The sequence below is a fragment of the Uloborus diversus genome, chromosome 6 (genome assembly GCF_026930045.1).
Source record: "Uloborus diversus isolate 005 chromosome 6, Udiv.v.3.1, whole genome shotgun sequence".
Lineage (NCBI taxonomy): Eukaryota > Metazoa > Arthropoda > Arachnida > Araneae > Uloboridae > Uloborus > Uloborus diversus.
In genome coordinates, this window is record NC_072736.1 from 88641814 (window position 1) to 88663816 (window position 22003).

The window sequence follows — 22003 nt, forward strand, 5'->3', positions numbered from 1 at the left end:
CCGAACACCAAATCAAAAATGCCTCTTAGAACATGATATTGCAAGAATTTGAAGCATTCATGATGTTTTTATGGGTAAAAAATAGCATTTGTCGCTAGTTAATGAAAAAATCTGAAACAGCATTGGCTATTTTAAGGATATTTTTGAAAAATTGTTTTAATTTTTTATTGCACAAAGACCACCGTAATTCTAGGGTTAAAGCTAATAATCTTGATTCAGGTTATAGACTGAAAAGAACTTTTAAAAAAGGCCTGATGTTTTTTTTTCTTTACTTTTTTTCTGCAGCGAGTGAATGGTTTCAGGTTTGAAAAGTCATACAAAACTATATTTGAAGACTCATTTGCAGTTTCTGTTGATTAATGATGAGCAATTGCATCCTCCTAAAACCCTTAAATGCTGGACGTACATGTGGCCTTACACTAGTGCATCTGTAGTAGAAGTTGCCCTTTACTGAACAAGGTTGTGTGCCCCTAACCTAAACAGATATTTAAATTTTCTGTTTTATTTTCTTAAATCACAATCCACTCTTTCAGAGCTTAACGATAAGACAATGGATGCATGCTTGTGGCTTTTCCTTGGCTGGGCTTTGCATTACTTGCCATTTTATGCAATGAGTCGTGTATTGTATTTCCATCACTACTTCCCAGCATTGATTTTCAACAGCTGGCTCTCAGGTACGTTGTTTTTCATTTAAATACAGAATCATGCAGAGCCTGATTACCGCAGGGGCATGTGGGGCGCAAGCCCCTCCTCTTAGATTTCAGGGGGGCCCAAAATCCCCTTAAATTATCATGTTAATTAAAAATAAGTAATGATTTCACTCAGAACCTAGAGTACAATGATATCATTGATAGTTTTGCTAATGCCAAAACAAGGAAAAAATCTATTTGTTGATAAAAATTCCCCTTCAAAATGTGATCTCTTTGCAAATCAGAAAAGTACTCCAAATTTAGTCTGTATTTACTATTAAAAGTTATATCATAGATAATTTTGGTATTTACGGTTCACTGCAATGGGTAAAGTTTAACCACATTTTATATATATATCGTATACTACTTTCTTTACTCTTCTACTTTTTAAATGTATGTATTATATTGTGGTACCACCAAATTTAGTATGATTGTGTAAAAACGCAAGTATCGAAATATTTTATAGCTTCAACATATAAAAAAGTGGGAGGGGGGGAGGGGGCGCAAAATGAATTTCGTGCCCAGTGTCTTCAAAAATCTTAGTTGGTTCCTAGTGGGCCCTGAAATAGAAATGTGCCCCATGTCCAATGTCAGGATGATCGGGCTCTGTAATCATGGTGTCATAATGATACATTGCCTCCTCACTTTTTAGAGTAAAAAGATAATAATGGCCTGAAATATGATTTTATTTTTTGGGTGGATTGATTTATTTCATGAAAAGAAAAACTAAAAATTCCAAATGGACTTTTCTCATCTTATTTCATAAAAATGGAGCTTCGAATTGGAAGTCTACATTGACCATCCCTCCCAATTTTTGAGGCCATGTTTCATATTTTTTGGAGGTCATAGAATCAGTAATGTTAAAAGCCTTCAATTAAAAAAAAAAAACAACTTGTGGACCACGCCCCCTAACCCCATACACTTCTTTTGACTCCCCACTTTTTTGATCACCATCCGCCTATGATATCTAGCATTGATTTCTCGGGGCAACAGTCATTTTGTTGCCAGGGTATTTGCACCTGATTTTGTATGGATTTGGTGTGCTGAATTTAAATATTAGTCATTAGTTTTTGCGTAGGAGCTCAAATTTTAAAGATTTATCATTTTAGTATGTGACACAGTTAATCAAAACACAAAACATGGAATTTTTAATTCTATTATATTTTACTAATATTCAGAGCCTGATTACCGAATAGACTAACTAAGCTGCCTTTTGGCCCTCGATTTTGAAGGGACCCAAAAGGACAGAAATGTTCTAGACTATTATTTACGTAAAGGAAAGAAAGTTAAGGTTTCCTTCTTTATTTATTTACCTTTTCTTGTGTGTATTTTAGGTGTGAAAAGCCATGTATCCCAACAAATATTTTCAACAAACACTTCAACACCACTGAAATTGCACTTCCTAGTTCACTATGAATGCTTATATGCAGGGGCGGGCTGGCCAGGTCGGCTATTCGGGGATCCCCGACTAGGCCACTTCAAGCAATTTTTTTATTGAACTTAGTACATTTTAATTCACACCTAACATTTTTTAAAGTGTCATAATAAAAAAAATATATAAAAACATTTAATTCGTTTACTCTATTGCTTTACTCTATGTGAAAAAAGCGTTTGGAAAAATGATTTTTTTTCCATCCTAAGCAGGGACCAAATAAATAGCCGACATTCACACGTGTGAATGCTTTCCTCTCTTATCAACTTTCTCCCTAGTTTTTATAGCTCTGTGGGCCATGGCTCCCACATTAGGGAAACATAGGTGGGACAGAGAAGTTGGGGACCCGGGACGAAAAAAGAGCCTTAAAAACTTATATTTGTACATCTCTTAACAAAAATTGAAGGGACCTGCACCATTAAATATAGCGGCCGGCCCCGACTCTGCTCTAAATGAATGGGCCATGCTTTGGGGTTGATACATGAGCATAGGCATGCATGGGGAGCCGGGGGCAGGGGAGAAGGGACACCTGTTGGCCTGGTTCCGAGCCTGAAGGAGGTCCGAGTTTTTTAAATGAGGGGTGAAATATATGTACGGACATAGTGATAAATAAGATAGAGGGGGGGGGGGGGTGTAAAAGTCATTTGTTATGAACCCCAAAATGTCTTGCACGCTCACTGGCTGTGAGAGATTCAACCAAATGCTGTCAGTTGGCAAGATATTTCTTTGGTCAATTGAGGTAGTGAGAAGCAAAGGGATGTAAGTAGACATTTTCAAGTTTTGAGTAAAACGTGTTCAAAGATTAGCTCCTAGGTAGAGTTTCATTCATTTTTTTTCTAAATCATGCTATACAGCAGCTACAACCAGGGCTACTATTACCATCTCTTGCCCCAAGACAGAGGAGAGGTTCACCTACCATGTGTACTGGTTATCTCCAAATTTTTAATTTTGCCCCTCGCATCCCTTTGCTTCTCACTACCTCAATTGTAAATTATTGCTATACGAGTATTTTAATCTCAGAATCACATATGAGTGATTCCATACCAACTCAACCAATGGGGGTTCATGACCGACTCAGATTTTCTTTAAATTTGGTGCACAGATTGATGATATAGAGGCATGAAAAAGTCTAAATTTTTAGGTTCCTGCTCCACTTATTTTTTGAGATACGGGTCCTCGAAGTTTGTCCACCCGCTCAAAATGCCAAGAAAGTGATGTCATTTATTTTTTTTTCTTGGAAATTCTACTCATGCAATATAGAAGTGTTTGGTATCTATGAAAATTAGTCACTCCAGGCATTCAGGAAAAAAATATTACAATGTTTAAAATGAAAACGGTTAAGGTACAGTACTCTTAGAAGTTATTACCACAAAAATTTGATTTTTCCGATTTCGCTGAAATTGAGACATTGATTCCAAAAAAAGGGAAACAAAACCAATAGTTTGCTCACTTTCTGGTAGTCTACTGGTGTTCCCTATAAATAACTACACAATAAATTATTTGGGTTTCACACTCCTTCTTGGAAATATTTAAGCTGAAAGACAACCCATAATCAAAAAAACGCAATTTTGACCATTTTGGCAGCCGTTTTTCTCCTAAAGGGAGAGCACTAGGAACTTATTTCTTTTTTTTAAGTAAGCTACTGATATGTTGGCTATTCACAGGAAAAAAGTTTACTTTTGGTTATTATTTGCATAAAGAGATATCCCTCTGATAGCATATGCATGTTTTCCTCGTAATACCATATGCTTGTGTTCGCCCCCTCAGACTTAACAATAATAGGAAAGAAAAATAATGCATTTGTTAATTGTACTATATCTAGAATCATTCAAAAAAATTAACATATTACTGCATTTAAAAAAATATTAGAAAGTATTATAATATTTTTTTAAATATAATAATTATAAAGTACTAAATTTTTTTAAAAATCAGTGTAAAAAAAGGAAATATAAATATTTATCTCACAAGCAATATGGGTTGAATTTAGCATAATATTGAAAATTGATACATAAATAATTTTATTTAGCTGCAAGCTTAAGTTTCTGTATTTTTTTCTTCCCTACAGCAGATACTTTAATCTGATTAGATATGTTTGCAGCCACAACAAATACCAAAAGCAGATTTACTAATCGGAATAAATTTATGGTATTCTCTTGTACCCTCAATTGTTGCGGCAAAAGCTACTTTTTCCAAAAGCACAAATTGGATTTAGAAATAAAGAAAAATTTGTAAAGCATAATGAAAAGAACGAAAAAAAAAAAAATTATTAATTTCAGACTCTTAAGGCTTATGGTTTTAGAAGGAAATATGCTACAATAAAGCATGATCTACTTTTGTAAAACTTTAAAATTCACTTTAGTTAAAACGTTCATCGTTCAGTTCCTGTAGCGACTTAAAAATTACCACTTCAACAGTGCTTTACGCATTTGTTATAGTTTACTAGAAGCAGCTGTTAGATACAACTGGGTGAACAGTTTTAGGAAGGATTCTTAATCTTCATTCGGGATTGATAAATGGACAAAGACTAGTCTAGCTGGGCCCAGAGCCTGTTGCTTGTCGTCACTTTTGTATTTGAATAAAATAAATTATTGTTAAGGCAATTTTAAAATGATCAAATTTTTCTTCACATCTGAAGAACATGTAGCAAACACAAGAGAATTGCTTTCTGAAAGACTAGCTTTTGCCGCAACAATTGAGGCTACAAGAGAATACCATACATTTATTCCGATTAGTAAATCTAAGCTTTCGGTATGTATTGTGTCTGCAAACATATCTAATCAGATTAAAGTATCTGCTGTAGGGAAGAAAAAAAATACAGGAACTTATGCTTGCAGCTAAATAAAATTATGTTTGTATCAATTTTCAATATTATGCTAAATTCAACCTACATTGCTTGTGAGATAAATATTTATAATTCCTTTTTTAAAAAAATTAATTAGTACTTTATAATTATGAATGCAAATTGCTCAGTTTTGGAAAAAAAGTCCTGTTTTCATCAAATGCCTAATATTAATATAAAATGCAGAATTTTTTTTTAAATATTTTTTTTAATGCAGTAATATGTTAATTTTTTTGAATTCTTCTAGATATAGTACAATTAATAAATGCATTATTTTTCTTTCCTGTTATTGTAAAGTCTGAGGGGACGAACACAAGCATATGGTATTATGAGGAAAACATGCATATGCTATCAGCGGGATATCTCTTTATGCAAATAATAACCATAAGTAAACTCTTTTCCTGTGAATAGCTAACATATCAGTAGCTTACTTAAAAAAAAGAAATAAGTTCCTAGTGCTCTCCCTTTAGGAGAAAAATGGCTGCCAAAATGGTCAAAATTGCGTTTTTTCGACTTATGGGTTGTCTTTCAGCTTAAATATTTCCAAGAAGGAGTGTGAAACCCAAATTATTTATTGTGTAGTTATTTATAGGGAACACCAGTAGACTACCAGAAAGTGAGCAAACCATTGGTTTTGTTTCCCTTTTTTTAGAATCAATGTCTCAATTTCATCGAAATCGGCAAAATCAAATTTTTGTGGTAGTAACTTCTAAGAGTAGTGTACCTTAACCTTTTTCATTTTAAACATTGTAATATTTTTTTCCTGAATGCCTGGAGTGACTAATTTTCATAGATACCAAACACTTCTATATTGCATGAGTAGAATTTTTAAGGAAAAAAAATTAAATGACATCACTTTCTTGGCATTTTGAGCGGGTGGACAAATTTCGAGGACCTGTATCTCAAAAAATAAGTGGAGCAGGAACCTAAAAATTTGGACTTTTTCATGCCTCTATATCCTTAATCTGTGTACCAAATTTAAAGAAAATCCGAGTTGGTCATGCAACCAACTTTTTTTATTTTGGTTGAGTTGGTATGGAATCACTCATATGGGAAAGCAAGTCTGGACTACTATAAACCGAATCTAAAACAGGATAAAACTTCAACTTTGAAGAGAGAGCTCCTGAACATAGGCAGATTTAGGACTGAGTTCCGGGGGTGGGGGGGCAAGGTTTTTTTAAAGCATTATTAGTAGTAATCGGGGTCAGATTTATAATTAAGGGGATGCACCAACAGGATACAAATGTAAGATCAAACCTCTACTTTCCAGTAAATAAAGTGGGAAAGATATTAGCCTTTCTATCGAACAGTTAGACACTGATGTTATTTGTTGGTCTTACCAAAAATGAAACGAGTCTGAACTTAGCTGGTTTGTTGTTTTTGCATCAAGGTCCACAATTGTGTTTTTCAGATTTGTATATCAAAAAATTGCCAGACAAAGTCTTCGAATCTTCGCCATTCCCTTAAAGTCACTAAAAACAGCTTAATATTTCACTTTTTTGAAAATTTCGTGGGAGAACTCCGTAATCCTTTTATCTGCACTTTAGCCTAAAATTGATTTCAGTTTCAGAAAAAAAAATGCCTAAAAGGAACTAGTATTTCCCCTCAGATCAAAAAAGGGGCAGTGCGCTTTCAGGTAAATGGGTACTTTTTAAGAGAAGTTTTGTAAAATACAAAAGGCTTTTCTTTTACTTTTTGATCTTCTAGGTACATACAAGGTTCATGTGTTTTCGATAGTAATTATTTTTTAAATATTTAGAAGCTTTTTGATGTTTAGTTTTAAAGATAATGCAAAAAAGATTCACCTATATTCTAATCAGATTCTTGTGAATGAGACAGTGACGTTTCAAGGACAGGCTTGTGTGAATCTTGACCTTTTGAAAAAAAAATTACGCTTTTGTGAAGTTAAACTTTTAAGGGTCAAAGGTTAGCTTAAAAGCGGAAGGGCACGGCTCCATCCTAAAAAATCTTGGGGCAGACGCTCGGGAAACCTGTCCCCTTTCCTTTTAATGATTTCAAACATATTATAAGATTATGTTTTGAAAATTTCAATGTCGAAAAATTCCGAATTAGAGTCGCCTGATTCCATATAGTAACTAAATGTAGTTTAAAAATGGATAGAGTATACTTTAGTTTTGAAATGCTTCCAAATGAGATCACTGAACCTCCTCTTCTCTCAAACGTGACTAATGATAGTTTTGTGTTTTTTAATAATTCAAAGACGAGATGTTTTCCTAAAGACCTGCTCCCGATGACCATTAATTTTACCAAAGGGTAACCTAAAATTGCATTTCTGAAACTAGACAGCCCTCGACATTCTATTGTAAACAAAGATAGACTAAAACGAAATTCAATTTTGAAAAAAAAAGTTAAGAAATCAAAATCGTGGGGGATCCCCTTCTTTTCCCTCTCCTCAACGTTAGCGAAAATTGTAAAATTGCGGTTTCGGCATCAACTTTGAAAATATCGCTTGGAAGGGAACTAGAACCCCTTCTCCCAATTCTTTTCTCCTTATGCCTATGTAGATCAACCAATTCCAAAAAATTTCCGGGAGAATTTACCTGATTCCTTTCTTTCCCCATATCCTTCCTATGTTGTCAGTATAGAAGCCTAAAGATGTGCCTTTTCAGACTTATAGCCATTAGTATACTTCTTTGAAGGCACATAAAAAATGTGTCACTGTTAGCTTTATTTTGTGTTTAGAACTTTAAAACGTGATTTAGAAACTAGGAAGGAAAATAGGAACTACAGGTAGCTTAATGTCTTTGCTCGACTCGGAAGAATCGAGATCTGGTTCTGGTTAATTTAACTTTTTTAATATACAGAGGTGGGCCAAAATACTTTTTTGCCGACTGGGCCAAACTCAGTCAGTCCGCCCCTGCTTATATGCATAAGATTTGACTACAGAGGACCTCAAAATATCTTTATTGGGCTTGCAAATATTATTACAAAGATCCAACTCATCACATACCATAAAACCGTACAACTTTAGACCAGTGTTGCAGCTTTAGACCATTGAAGGAATCTGGTAGTATGTGCCATGTAGTGGTCGTTGGAGCAAAGTCTTTAAAAAAAATACAGTAGGTTTGCAAGTGTTGTCCAGTGAAATTCATGTTGTTTACCCAAAGCTCCAGTGTTATCATTCTTGTGTCAAAATTCATTTGTGTTGGGAGGTTTTTTTGAAATTTTTGCTTCAACTCTCTGAGTCTCCTTCAAAACCTATATTTGCGGATTAAGTCTCCGAAGATAAGTTTATTACTTAATTACTCAGGTATCTAAGATTATCTAGTCTTATTGGTGAATCCTGATGTTGCTTTTTGTTCTTGTCATTTCGTAGTAAACAAAACATGGGAATTTGAGTTGCAACTTTAGACCACCCATTTTTACTGTCGTTTATCAATATTTTACGAACAATTTTGTATTGTCTTAAGCAGTTTTTTAGTTTTCAGGTTTTCTTTGGTTTTAGACATGAATCCAGGGAAAAGAAAGAAGATAGGCGGCCGTCCTTTCCTCAACTATTCGCTTGAACTAATGATAAGGTGATCCAAGAAATCAGGAGCAACCAAATTAAAACAAGGAAGGCAGAAAAGAGTACATTTTGGTTGACCTCATTCTCCAGGTGTCATTTGGTAGAAAAAAAAAATATTGCGACAGCAAAGAAACCTACCCAATTGGGACAAAATTTTTATCAAGCCCTTGCAAAAAAATGATAAACAAAAATGATCTTGTAAAACATGAACAAATAAATAAAATCCAGGCGTAAATATCTACTTTTTGCTTTTCAGACTAGCTAACGTTCATATTTATATATCTGAATGAAATATTGTATTTTTCACTATTGATTTTATTTAAGAGAACCTGAAACTGACTCAAAAAGTATAAAAAAAATTATAAATCGAAAAAAGTAAGTACAGAATTTTTTAAAATTTTTTTTGCAGAGTAGGAGATTGGAGCAGGACGATCTATGCATTTAACTTCCGACCGGAGTGGTTTAGCAATGCATATCAAGGAAAATATGAGGTGGTCTAAAGTTGTCACCACCATGTGCAAACTTAATACCACTATACAAAAAATTCCCCCTCTCTTTGTGTGTAGTTTAGATTTTTTTTCGAAGCGTCACTCTACAGCTAAGCTGTATGGTAGTGTATGGTTAAACTCTCAGCCTTTTTTGTCAAAAAATAAAGAAAATATGAATAAAAATACACATAAAGTGGTCTAAAGTTGTACGGTTTTACGGTATTGCACAAAGCAAACAAATGCTGGGCAAGAACTCACAAATTGACCTTAACTCATTGAGGCGTTGTTACTAACCTTGCCAGACTCTTTGTGAATTTTTCTGGCAGTAACCATACTGCAGACTGACGATAGGCAGGGGCGGCAAATAGGGGGAGCGAGAGGGGGCGGTTGCACCCCCAAATTTTTCACTAAGAATAATAATTAAAAAAAATGGCTAAATTCATTTTAGATAACTTAGAAAATTATTTGCTTGCATTTTAAGAACAGAAAAAACATATGGAGAATAATTGCTAGCCTTAACTAAAGAAGTAATCTCTTCATATGGGTTAAATATTTCAAAATTGTGTACTCTATGTTATGATAGTGCATCTTCTATGAGATGTCCGTACAGTGTTTAGACTGCGCAATTTTTACAAGTAAACTCCATGTCATTTTACATACATTTTTATGCTCATATTATAACTTAATGTTTAGCTAATAGGTGTTCATTGATTCCTTGTACTAGAAACATTTTAGCAACTCGATGCATTATATGCTTTCTTAGAAACTCTTTGTAAAGATATGCTCTTTACGAAAAACATCCCACGTCACAAAATACATCAACAAATATATCTTGAGGCTCTTTACTCGACAATCTCTGAGTGACACACGATGGTATACAAAAATTAAATCTATAAAAGCCCCCTGGAAGAATGACTGGAAAGCGACCTTTTCAGTGATAGGAAATCTGATGTCATTTTAATATGTATGACTTCGTTTGAATTTCTGTTTACTTTATTTATACTGCGGAGCGTTTTTTGAACAATGCTACACTCTATCACAAAAATTTCAATCCGCTAACCTTAATTCTTGGATTGACATTTGAAACTCTTAGTAATTTTCGCACTAATGCATGCTTGAGCCTTTGAACAAAGTGTAAAACTTTGACAGAACTTTCCATAACAGTTTTTACTGTATGCCAATGAAGAAGAGGTGACAAAACCACACGAAGATTTAGTCAAAATATTTAATCACTATTTTGAATAAAATGATCTGTCCAGTTTCTCAAGAAATTGAGACAGGATTTGATGATTCAATATTATGTAGATCTGTTATAGAAAGCGAAAAAGAAAATATTACACTTATAAGTAAAATTTATAGCATGAGGGAAGAGGAATTGTTTTGTGAATTGCCACCATACTTTTTAATGATGCTAAATAAATACCAGCCCAATTTAAAAAGTTTTCTTTGTTACTTTAAAGAGCGGAATTTGAAGGAAATGTGTTTTTTAATATAACTTTCTTGCTTCCATTCTTTTTTGACTATTTCAATCAGGTCAGTCATTTTATAGTAGATAACATTTGTGTCTCAACTTCAATATTGCTTTATTGTTCTTAACATTAAAACCATTTTATTATCACTTCCTGTTAACCAATATGTATTTTATACCGTACTGAGGAAATTCATGCTCAAAAAACCATTGAGGAGGAATACTAATGGAGGGAGTCATAGCAAACGTCTCAGTGAAATAAGCTTGGGACCCAATGTTTCCCAGGTCAGGTGACTTGTTTGGCTGGGAAGTTGTCGCGTTTTAGCACGCAATCGCTCTTTTGGCATTAAATATTTTTCAGACGGCGCTTATTATGAAGTCGGGGCTACAAATCAGAGCAACTCTGGCTCCAACTCCTTTACTGCATAAAAAGAAATAAATAAATAAATAACTGATACAAATACAGGCCTATCATTCAAACACCCTCTCCACACTTCTTTCCGGATTTTAAAATATAATGTAACTGCATTTTTCATGTATTTTGATGTTTATTCCCTGAAATGACGGGCATGTACAAATAGTTTAAAGTGTTCTGTTATTGACTGAAAATTTATGGATTCATATGTATTGTAATCAATGTTTTGAAATGATTTCATACGCACATAGGCGGATTTACGGGGGTGCCAGGGGGTGAGCCGCACCCCCAAAATTTTTGGTTGGGTTTTGAAAAAAAATTAGTTTAGAATATTTCACTCAGAAACGCAGTTGGATGGAAAAAATTCATAGCTGCTATACTAGTAAATTTACTTGAATCCAGTGTATCACCACACGTCGCTACTGCAAGAAAAACATAACTGTGCTCATTTTAAGAATTAAAGTAATTTTATCCATTTGAAAAAAAAAACCTAATAAATAATTTCATGCAAATGAAGAAACTTCGCAAACAATTTATTGTTCAGTGCTGTGTTATTGTATAGAATAATTGTATGTTCTGTAATTGGGTATTTATTCGTATATCAATACAAATTCTTCTATTTTAAAACAACAATGGCTAATAAAGTCAAAAAAAAAAAAAAAAAAAAACATGGCTATTGCAAGAAACTTGATCAATAAAATCAATAAAAAATTTACACCGAAATCAACCGAAAACCAACAATTTTAAAGTAAATAATCAAAAATTTTTGACGGAGGACTTCCGGACATTCTGCTGCAGTTGTGCATCCAGGGGGAAGGGGCACAAGACTGGTGACCCTCCCCACAAAATGCTGAGTAGATGTTTCTAAAAAAATATTCTTTATTATTGAAGAGAACAAAAGATCTCATTTGGGAAAAACGCAGTTATTTTACGAAAAAAAAAAAAGAATGTTGGGGAAATATCTTAATTTCTCTTTCAAAAAGAAATATTGACATATAAATTTTTCAACAGCTTCAGATTATTGGCGGCAAATTGTGTGCTTTCTCGCACAATCCTCTTTCTTTCGTATCTCCCCCTCCCCCCCCCCTTTTTTTAAATTTTTTTTCTACTTCGTTTTCATTTTTTCTATTAGTCCTCAAAATGTTTCTTCTCCAAAGCCCTTTCTCCAATTAAAGTTATTACAGAGTACCTCAAATTTCGTTTCTTGGGCTTCACTTTCGCAAAATTTCCAAGGAAGATCTTCTAATCACCTAAATACATCGAAAATCGTTTAAAATTGCGTTTTTGGAGCTTCAGTTTTGAAAAACTGCAGTATCCCTAACGTTACCATGGTCTTACACTCATGTGTTTAAGACTTTAATTTTGGAAAATATTCGAACAAGGGCCTCTGACCCCCTTTCTCTATTATCATCAAAGAGTGTTAATATTTTGGTTTTGAAAACTACTATTTCGAAATGTTTAAGTAGGAGAGTGACTTTTTTTTAATACCATGGATTATTGCAGAAGAACTTCATTTTTAGGACTTCAATTTCGAAAATTTTCCAGGGGAGAGCTCCAGAACACCCCGTCCGGTAACAGCATCAAAGTTTGTCCTCCGTAGTATTTTTGGAACTTCAATTATGAAAAGTTAAAGAGGTAGCGTGGGGGAGGGGAGGGGTTGCATATTTCTATCTACTTTTCAAAAAATCGATTGGAGACAGTCTATGAGTCTCATTCATAACCCAAACTATAAATATGGACTATAATCACATTTATAAGACTAAAATTTCTAAAAATAGCCTTGGAGCCACACGTACCTTTCTTGCCTCTAAAACATCACCAAGAACTGTAAAACTGCGTTTTCAAAACTACTATTTCAAATTTTTTTCTGGGGCGTTAATCCCATTCCAAACCAGTAGCTAGATTCACCCATTGCTTCTAATATCGACTTTCGTTTAAGACTTTTTCTGCAGTTTGAAATGTTAAGAATTGCCCATCCCCTAATCTTACTAAATATGGTTTACATCGCGTTTTTTAGACTTAAAAGTGTGTCCCGCCCTAAGATTATTTTCTGATTTCGCCACTGCCTTGTTATTCCGGGAATACCTCCCCCCTCCTCAGATCCCTGTTATTGTTGCAACCCCCAAATATTTCGGCCTAAATCCGCCTATGCATACGCAGGCATATTAGTATTTAAATTGAAGCATAAAGATAGCAGATCTTTATTCTTGCGCATCTGCTGTTCACAGGAGCTTGGCGAGAAGATACTCGCCAACAAAGCAAATGTACACAAAATGCTTAAGAGCCGTTAAAATAATTACTAGTTAAGTAAAAAGTGTTTTTATGGAACTAAAATGTTATTTACACTCAAGATATACAATGTTTTATAACTTTTATAGATAAAATAAGTACAAAAATTTAAAAATTACAGGCAACTGTGGAATATGTACTCGTTAAATGCATATAAATGTTATTTTTTCTTTATTTAGAAGTAAAAAACATTCGTACATGCTAGGGAAAAGTTACTGGACCTCCTGGTGTGGCTTTTCCTCACAGTTTTACAGTGCTAGAATACTGCACTATTACTATAAATCTAATTTTTCCCTTCTTCAGTTAAAGGTTATCATGCATGGCTTCAGCTAAAGGAAACTTCTTAAGCGGTTACGGTCAACTCGAAATTGCTCCCCATGTCACATGGTACTGTTGCTTGCTGTATCGGGATAGTAGGGTTGCACTCTCTCCATCTATTCCTTCTCAACGCAAAAAAACTCGACCCCCCCAAACGAAAAAGTTTCATAAATATTTTGCCTGCACCCCCCCCCCCCCCCGCCTTAATTTGTGCACTCTCAATTAAAATAACATTTTCTGAAAATATTGGAACTGTTCTGCTGCGGGCAAGTCAATGGTAATATCTGCAAAAGAAACATGTTTTTCTATCCTTACAAACACAAGTAAAATATTTGAATTTGATTCTTTTCATACTTTATTTTCAGCGGAAACCAAATAAGCAAATTTGTGTAGTAAAGCTAAAGTAAAATAAATGGTGTGAAAAAAAAAAAAACTGGGACAAAATTTGCGTCATTGAATGAAAGTAAACTAATTTATTTTTGATGAGTGTATTAATAACTTCTTTTTGTCTCTCACTGCAGTTAAAAATCAATTTATAATCAATCTTCTAGTTTATGTTTTGTTTTTTAGCATTTTTACAATGTCAAGCCAGGGATCTACTATTTTACAGCTGTTTAACCAATGAGAATGAGCAGCTCTTAGCTGTTCAACCAGCTCATAACTCTCAGAACAACAGGATTTGGTTTATAGACACTCCATGCACCTTGACAAATGCTGTGCATTGCCAAAATCCAAAGTTGGACTTGGTGTGTGGCAGACTTTGCTCAAGCAGCAAGAAAAAAAAACCTCTGTTTTTTTTTAAAAAATGAATCAAAAAGTGTACCAGCAGAACATTTTAGAAGCTCTTGTACTTCTATGAGCCAATAAGCACTTTTGGCAATGTAGACCAAAAACCTTCCTTTCAGAAAATCCGCTCCAGCTTATTTTTCCATAAAGGCAAGAGTGCAAGCCAAAAATTTCAAGGTGAATTTTCCTAATATATCTGTAGAGTAGGCACCCTACTTCCTAGGCTTCAATCCCATGCATTACAGTGTGTGGCCTACTTTAGAGTCTAGGAGCTGCCCTAAATCACACAAAAGTTTACACTCTTTAAATAAATTTCTTTGGCGGAAATAGATTAAAGCTAAAAAACTTGCGGCCGATGACTGAAAATTTCAAAAAGCGGTTGCACTCCTGTATAACTGCAAATGGCTGCCAGTTTGAAAACAAATTTATTGATTACTTAAGGTCTACTCAAATGATTATTGGTTGTATTTTATTAATTATTTATTTTCAATAAAGTTGAATGAAAAATTGCTTGTCCAGGTTTTTTTACTGCAACCTGTAGATGACAAAAATATGAAAACTTTGCTGATATTACTGTTTACCTTCCCAGGGAAGTTTTCACAACCACAAAAGGATAAGTTTCAAAAGATTGGATTTCTTATAATGTTTGTGTAAATTTTGAAAATAGATATTATAAACAATTGTTTATTTCATGATGTTTTTTTGTTTTTATTTGCAGCTGTTGTTATTGATTATGTTTTGAAAATATTGTTCCATATTTTACCTGAAAATATTGCATATTTTCTATATCATGGAATTTTAGGACTGATTTTAGCAACTCTATCCTACAGGTAAGAAAGCTTTTACAAAAGAAAAGCTACAATCTTATTAAAATCATATTTTTAATTAACATTAAAAAATGAATCATAATTTATTTAAGGTAAATATTTATAGATTTGGTTATATAGCTCTAAATTTAAGTAAGAAAAACACTTTTGTAAGTTCATACAGGGGTGATTGTGTTCCGGTATTTTCATCTTGATTTCCGGTATCTTCATCTTGATTTCCAGTATCTTCATCTTCGAAAATACCGGAACTCCTATACTTTCAGAAAAACTCGCTTTTGTAAAATTTTGGTTGATGTTTAATGAAACGCCAAAAGTCCAAATTGAAGACGTTTCGTTTGGTATAAAGCGTAAGCTACCGTCATGTTTTGCAAGCTTTCCCCTAAAATAAAGGCTAGACAAGATGAAGAAGGAAGGTTACTTGATATTTTCCCCATTAATATTTTCTTTTCAAGATGACTAATAGTGTTTCTCTGTTGCATATCTTAATATGCAGATGATGTAATTAGGGGCTATTCCCCCCCCCCTCCCGACTGCGATGGCACCCCTCAATTTTACCAAACCTCCTTTTCCCTCAAGAATTGCCACTCACTAATAAAAAGACTTAAATTCTTCTAAATTAATTTCTCCAAAAGTTTCTGTGGTATAATCTGCCTCATAATCACCCCCCCCCCCCCCGACACAAACACATGAAAATCCTTGCTGCAGCTATTCACCAAGATGGTCTATGGCTTTTCTCGGTTGCAGATGCCTATGTAATAGTCTTTGCAGTCCCCCCCCCCCATATAATGTTGAAATTTTAACGACTTATATATATAGAAAATATCGATATTTGGAGAGCGATGTATCGTGGTATTAAAATTCGCATATCGCCTAGCTCTATTGCACAGTGATCATAATGCATGCTGCACCTTTTGCCCCAAGCTTATTTAATTCTGAAATCTTTATGCACTTTTAGTAAATGAATGTAATTAATGGTTAAGGATTTAGATACAGTGGAGGGGAATAAAACATTCTTCGAAATATTTTAAGAAATGAGAAAAATTAAAAGAATTTCATTCCTTCCCTGCACGTGGACATATTAAATCCAATTAAAACTTCGAGTTTTAACCCAAACAAATAATTATTCATATAAATAATGTGTGCATACACGTAATGTGTATATATAATGCCCTTCAAAACACTTTTTCTTCTTGGGGAAAAAAGTTCAGGTATTTTTTTATGGAGTCACAATCACCCCTGGTTCATAGCAATGTCATTGCTAATTTATAATGTATGAAGGGTATATAAGATTTTTTATAACAATATTTTGTTGTATTGTTATTAAATTTAAACTTATAAAGGCAAATAATTAAATTCAGGTACTACCATTTTACAATGAAAGATGTGTGTGTTAAATTATATTTTTCAGTTTTAAAAACTGCAAAACGGTTTCCTACCTCAGCGGAATGTTTTTAGTTCATATTTATTTTTGTACCATCATTTTCCAGCTGTTTTAGTTCAAATTTGTCCAAAATAATTTTACCCACAATAAACATAGCTTCACTGCAACCATTTAATGAAACAAATCAACTGTTTTTAGGTTGATGTTTGAAATTAGAATTATAAATAAACATTCAGTTCATTTGACACTTTTTAATGCACTTTTCTGAGTAAAGGGGAGAAATTCATTGGCCAATACAGCACTTTTAAAACACAAAGTAAGAAGCACTTTTAAAACACAAAGTAAGATTTGATTGATGCAGAGCTCACTAAATCAGAGGAATGATCACTTCCGCTATGACATCATTGCTTCAGAACGAAAATGAACTTATCTTGGCTTTTGAAACCATTCAAATCATGTAATTCGTTTGTTCTTAAGCTTGTGGGGGAAAATGCAAATTATTATTTCTTTCATGCAGAAAGGGTAGAATAATCACATTTAAACCTTAGAATTAAAATCTATGGTTTAAAATGTGAAAAACTTCTGCAAAATGCACATGGGAGGAGTTAAGGGAGCAGAAATTAACTCTCCTGGATTCCCCAAAGGACCATCTTGGGGCTTGGCCCCCTGAGATGCAAAAGTCTGCCACCCATGAAAATGCACAAGGGTTGGAAGATCTGCTAGTGAATCCAATAAAAAAATTACCAAATGATATGTCAAAATTTTAAAAAATGATCTGGTCTTTTTAAGCAAAAATGACCCACATTTCAAAAAAAATACGGTTGGTGTAGGACAGATCAGAACATCCTCAGACTGACAGAATGTTTTGAAGATCAAGAAGAGCACTTTGGAGAGTCCATGCTTGCTATGGGGTACCAGAGATCACACGGCTGGAAAATTGCTTCGCTGCTCTTTTTTTCTTGATCCCTCATCCTTTTTTGGCTCATTCTTTTGGGACATTACCAGAAGGCTTATGAAACTTACCCTAAAACCATCGCTGAACAGAAAAATGCCATTGAGCAAGTCATTGAACATTACTCAACATTTCCTGAAGTTTCGCTCAGAGTTTTTGCTATTTGTCTGAGTCAAATGATAGCCATTGATGGCAAATGTGTCAAACATTTCAGAATTGGGAAAACGTCCAAGGTTATATTTTCCACCATGACCAAAATGTTAAGTGGGATTTTTATGGTGCCTGGAAATGGATTTTCCTTGAATGGGGTTTAGCAAAATACTATAGGAGTCATTCGGGATCTTGTGTCATAGAGCAAACTAAACTTGCCATTTCAAATTTTTCCAGGCAAGGGGGGGGGGGTGGCAAAGTTTGTATGTTCAATGCAAATTTTATCCAAGAACAACAAAAACAAGGCCACTTATATTTAATTTTTAAAAGCTAGGAAGGGGCAATTCCTGACCCACCTAAATAATGGGTGTGGTGAAAACCTTGAGGTCATAAACTAAATTTGAATATCCGTATTACTCTGAGTAATTACGTACAAGTCTTAAACTCATTACTTTTTGAAAATTTTATCTTTTACTTTTAATTTTTCTTAGTAATTTGCACCCTGTGTATACAATACACACACACACACACACAAAAAAAAAAAACATAATTCCTTATCATTTGCAAAAAAATCCTGTTTTTTAATCAATTATAAAAGTTACATACAGTAAAATCTCGATTATCTGAAGAGTAAGGTGGGACTGTAACCACAGATACGGAAATTTCTCAAATAATTGGCTAAATATGTAAATAATTATGCTAGTGCATACAGCAGCGGAAAAATCAATAACATTTAAGATCTAGTGAAAATTGATAACTGTATATTAAAAAGCATATGTAAAAGCTATAAAGGAATTGTTCATTTCTGTGAATGGATTACACTCAAGCAGAGCAAGTCATACAAACAGATCAACTAAAATTGATCAAGTTAGGTTACTCCAAAAACGTAGGGGAGGGGAGGAGAATTTTTTTGAAGAAAAGTGGTTTGGTCACTCAATAGCACACATAAAGAGTGCAGATGTAAAATTTGGGGGTTCAACCAACCAGGTTTTGGTGACCTTAGAAGATTTAACATCATTGGAAGGAAAGGGGAAGAAAGAGAGAAATAGGGATATCTAAAAATAGATTCTGGGCTTGTCCAGTTAAAATGGTTGAATTATTAGAGCTTTTTTTTTTTTTTGAGTTTGAAAGACTGTTAAATTGTTTAAGTTTGTTAAACTGCAAACCCACAGATAATTAGGGGTTTACTGTATTTCAAAAAGAAAATAATTTCACATTTATTTTTCTTCTTAATTTAACTTATGAAAATGTGTACAAACTTCTATCATTCAAAAATTCAAATGATTGAATTATTTTTATTTATTTATTTCAGTTTTGTATTGTTCAGTCCATTAGCATATGGAATTGAGAACTCTGAAGCAACTAATACTTCAACTACAAACATTAAGTGGCTGGATTCCTGGGAATTTTAATATGTATGCATGGCATCATTTTATTCCATTTTATTGAATATGAAAAAATAAATCTCACCATTTTACACATGCTAGTTTTGCATAATTTCACCTCAAAATTTTTCATAATTATTTAAAATTCAGGCATTAAGAGACAAAGGGTGTTAGTGACAAAAATTTAAATCATGAAGTACAGAGGTGTGAAAATTATTAGAATAACTGTGATTTTTTCAGTTTTTCTTGAACGATTTTGTATATATTTGCAATAATTTATGAAAGGTAATTTATTTTGTTGTTACAATCAATTTTTCACGCCTTTAGAGTAGTTTTAGGGACACTCAGGGTGCAGTGAGGGGGGGGTTAGGGGTGAACCCCCCCCCCCCCCAGAGGGTTATGATTTTTTTTTTCTTACTAAGGTCCTTATAAAGGTTCAACTATCAAAAAAAAAAAAAAATGAATGCGCGAAATTAATACACTTAAATAAGATATATTCTTGTGTACACTGCAGAGCTTAAAACCAGATCAAAACAGGAGGTGTACAAAAGATTAGAAAACGACAGGTGATGTGAAGGGCAGTTGGAAAGGAATGTGCACTGCAGTTTCGCTTCCAGGAATTTGCACCTCACGGGAAAGATAGAATAGGTGTCACTACTTGACGAGTCTGAAGAAAAGGGTAGGAAGCGTCTTTGACATTACTCACACAGGATTAGCTTCTCACAGCCAATACCCCCGGAAATCCCTGGAGCAGGATTATAGATATTTACATTGTCAGTATTATAGGGTCCTGTCCCTGGAGTGTCGTCTCAGCTATACACCAATAAGAGAGGATAAAGGAACAGGAGGGAGGGAGGTAAGCACAAAATTTGAAACTTGGACATGTGACTGAGATTCCTGGTTCATTGAAAGTTTTTGCCCTTGAGGCTCAAAGAGTTCAGATTAACCTGCAACCGTTTGCAAGACCTTTTACTTCCCAGTTAGTTTTCCGCAATCAAAAATAACAATAAAAAATTTGAACAGCAGATAAAGTTTTTTTTTAATTGGTTGCTCTGAGAGGCCTCAGCAAGAAAACTGCCATTGTGGTTCGTCGCTGCTGTAGAGTTTTATGAGTTCTTGCGCAATTTCGCTATTTTGATGGATATTAGACGATTCTTCGGCCAGCCTGCTCCTACATCTTGTACAAGCTCAACTTCAACTACTTCAGGTAAGTTTTACTTTTTAAAACTGTTATGCAATAAAGAAAAGAAAATAATAAAGTGATAGGCATAAGCGAAAAGTTTTTTTTTTTAATTCTTCTTGTTCTGTTCTTGTAATTTTTGATTTTTTTTTATTGACTGAAATACTCTTAGCCCATATTCGTTTCTCATAAGTCAAATCCTTTTTTGTTATTTGTTAAACTAATTTCAAATGAATATTTAAGCTAGTATTTCTTTTCACAGGTAATGAGGAAGGAGAGAGAAAAGAGGAACCGACTCCACTCATTTTGGTAACGAGAAAAAGAAAACTTGAGGAGAATGAAGTGTCACCAGATTTACGTAGCCCGAACTCATCAATGATGTATAGTTCCGACATTGGCTTGTATATGGAAAAACAGGTAAATTACGAAGCTTGTTGATACTGTATGTGTATGTTTTTGGAAAGTATTTAAATGTGAGTTGAGTATTTAAAGTTTGAGTATTTTGAGTTGAGTATTTAAATGTGAGTGAATGAGTGTATGTTTTGGAAAGTTTCAGGAACTTTTTTTTTTTTTTTTTTCAGATATTAATGATAACACAAGAAAGGAACTTCTTTTGAGCCCTTGGAAACCAGATTTGAGCTTTAAATTTCCCTCATCTGGACCAAGAAATTTGAGATTTGTTTTGAAATGGCTTGGTGAGAGGGAGTGGCTTGTATACTCGCAAGGGGGGGGGAGGGTAAAGTGCACGAAGAATTCTTGCAGTTTATCCCAATCACTGATGCAACTAGAAAGGGACTAGCTGAAACAATAATCAAAACCATAAATGACCTGAATCTCCAGCACCAATGTATAGTTGGTCAAGGTTATGATGGTGCAAGAGCTATGAGTGGAGACATAAAAGGAGTTCAAGCACTCATACAAGAGACGTACCCACGAGCTCTGTATGTACATTGTAGCTCGCATTGCTTAAATCTTTGCATATCTGACGGATGCTCTGTTCCATTAATAAGGCATTGCATTGGTGTCATTGAGCGAGCGCATAATTTTTTTAACACCCCGAAGCGGCAGGCAGCTTTGACAGTAGAGATTCAAGCAATCGAAACCTGACTGAACAAAAAAAAGAAAAATTGAAGAGAATCTGCCCCACTCGTTGGATTGAACGCCATTGCGTGTTAACAAGCTTTATTGGTCTTCTACACCCTCTGCTTTTAGCTTTGGAACAAATAAAAATGTGGCTTGACACGAAAACAGCCACTGAAGCCCAGCTTCTCCAGAGTGCAATACTAAAATGTGATTTCTTGGTGAGCCTTTTTGTGATTGATCACGTATTTTCTCTGACCTTGCCACTCAGCTTATATTTGCAGAACGAAAATCTGGATCTTTCAACTGCAATAAAATCAGTCATGATCGTCAAGAGGAAGCTTGAAAATATAAGAAGTAAACGTTGAGCGAAACCATGTTTCTCATGTTTTCGAAAAAGCAAGTGAGCTTTGCGTTGATTTGGATGTCCCAATTTCTAAGAAAAGGATGGTATGGCAGCGGGCGAAGAGAGATAATGTCCCAGCAGATACCGTTGAAGAGTACTTTTGATGCTCTCTTTTCATACCTTTTCTGGAAAACACCATCCAAGCTCTTTATGAGAAATTTGAATCTCACCAGAGAATATTAACACCCTTCCAGTTTTTGATAAATGATGACATAAACGATGAAGTCACTTCTGATCTTATGAAACTGGCAGACCTTTTATGAGCTTGATGCTTCAAGATTACACGGGGAAATTATTCTTTGGCAAGAGATCGTAAAAGAAAAAAAACCAAAAAATGCAATTGAAGCTTTGCAACACTGCAGCGTTGATTTATTTCCTACAATAAGGTC

The 22003-nt window shown here is 34.2% G+C and overlaps 1 protein-coding gene across 1 annotated transcript in view; it reads left to right on the forward strand.

Moving 5' to 3' along the window:
- LOC129223885 (protein O-mannosyl-transferase 2-like) overlaps nucleotides 1–19029 on the forward strand; it is a 79395-nt gene extending 60366 nt beyond the window's left edge. The window contains exons 17-19 of the mRNA XM_054858257.1: nucleotides 534–674; nucleotides 14972–15083; nucleotides 18876–19029. Coding sequence (XP_054714232.1) covers nucleotides 534–674; nucleotides 14972–15083; nucleotides 18876–18975 — 353 coding nt within the window. The 3' untranslated portion in view covers nucleotides 18976–19029. The remainder of the gene's footprint in view (nucleotides 1–533; nucleotides 675–14971; nucleotides 15084–18875) is intronic.
- The last annotated feature ends 2974 nt before the right edge of the window (nucleotides 19030–22003 follow it).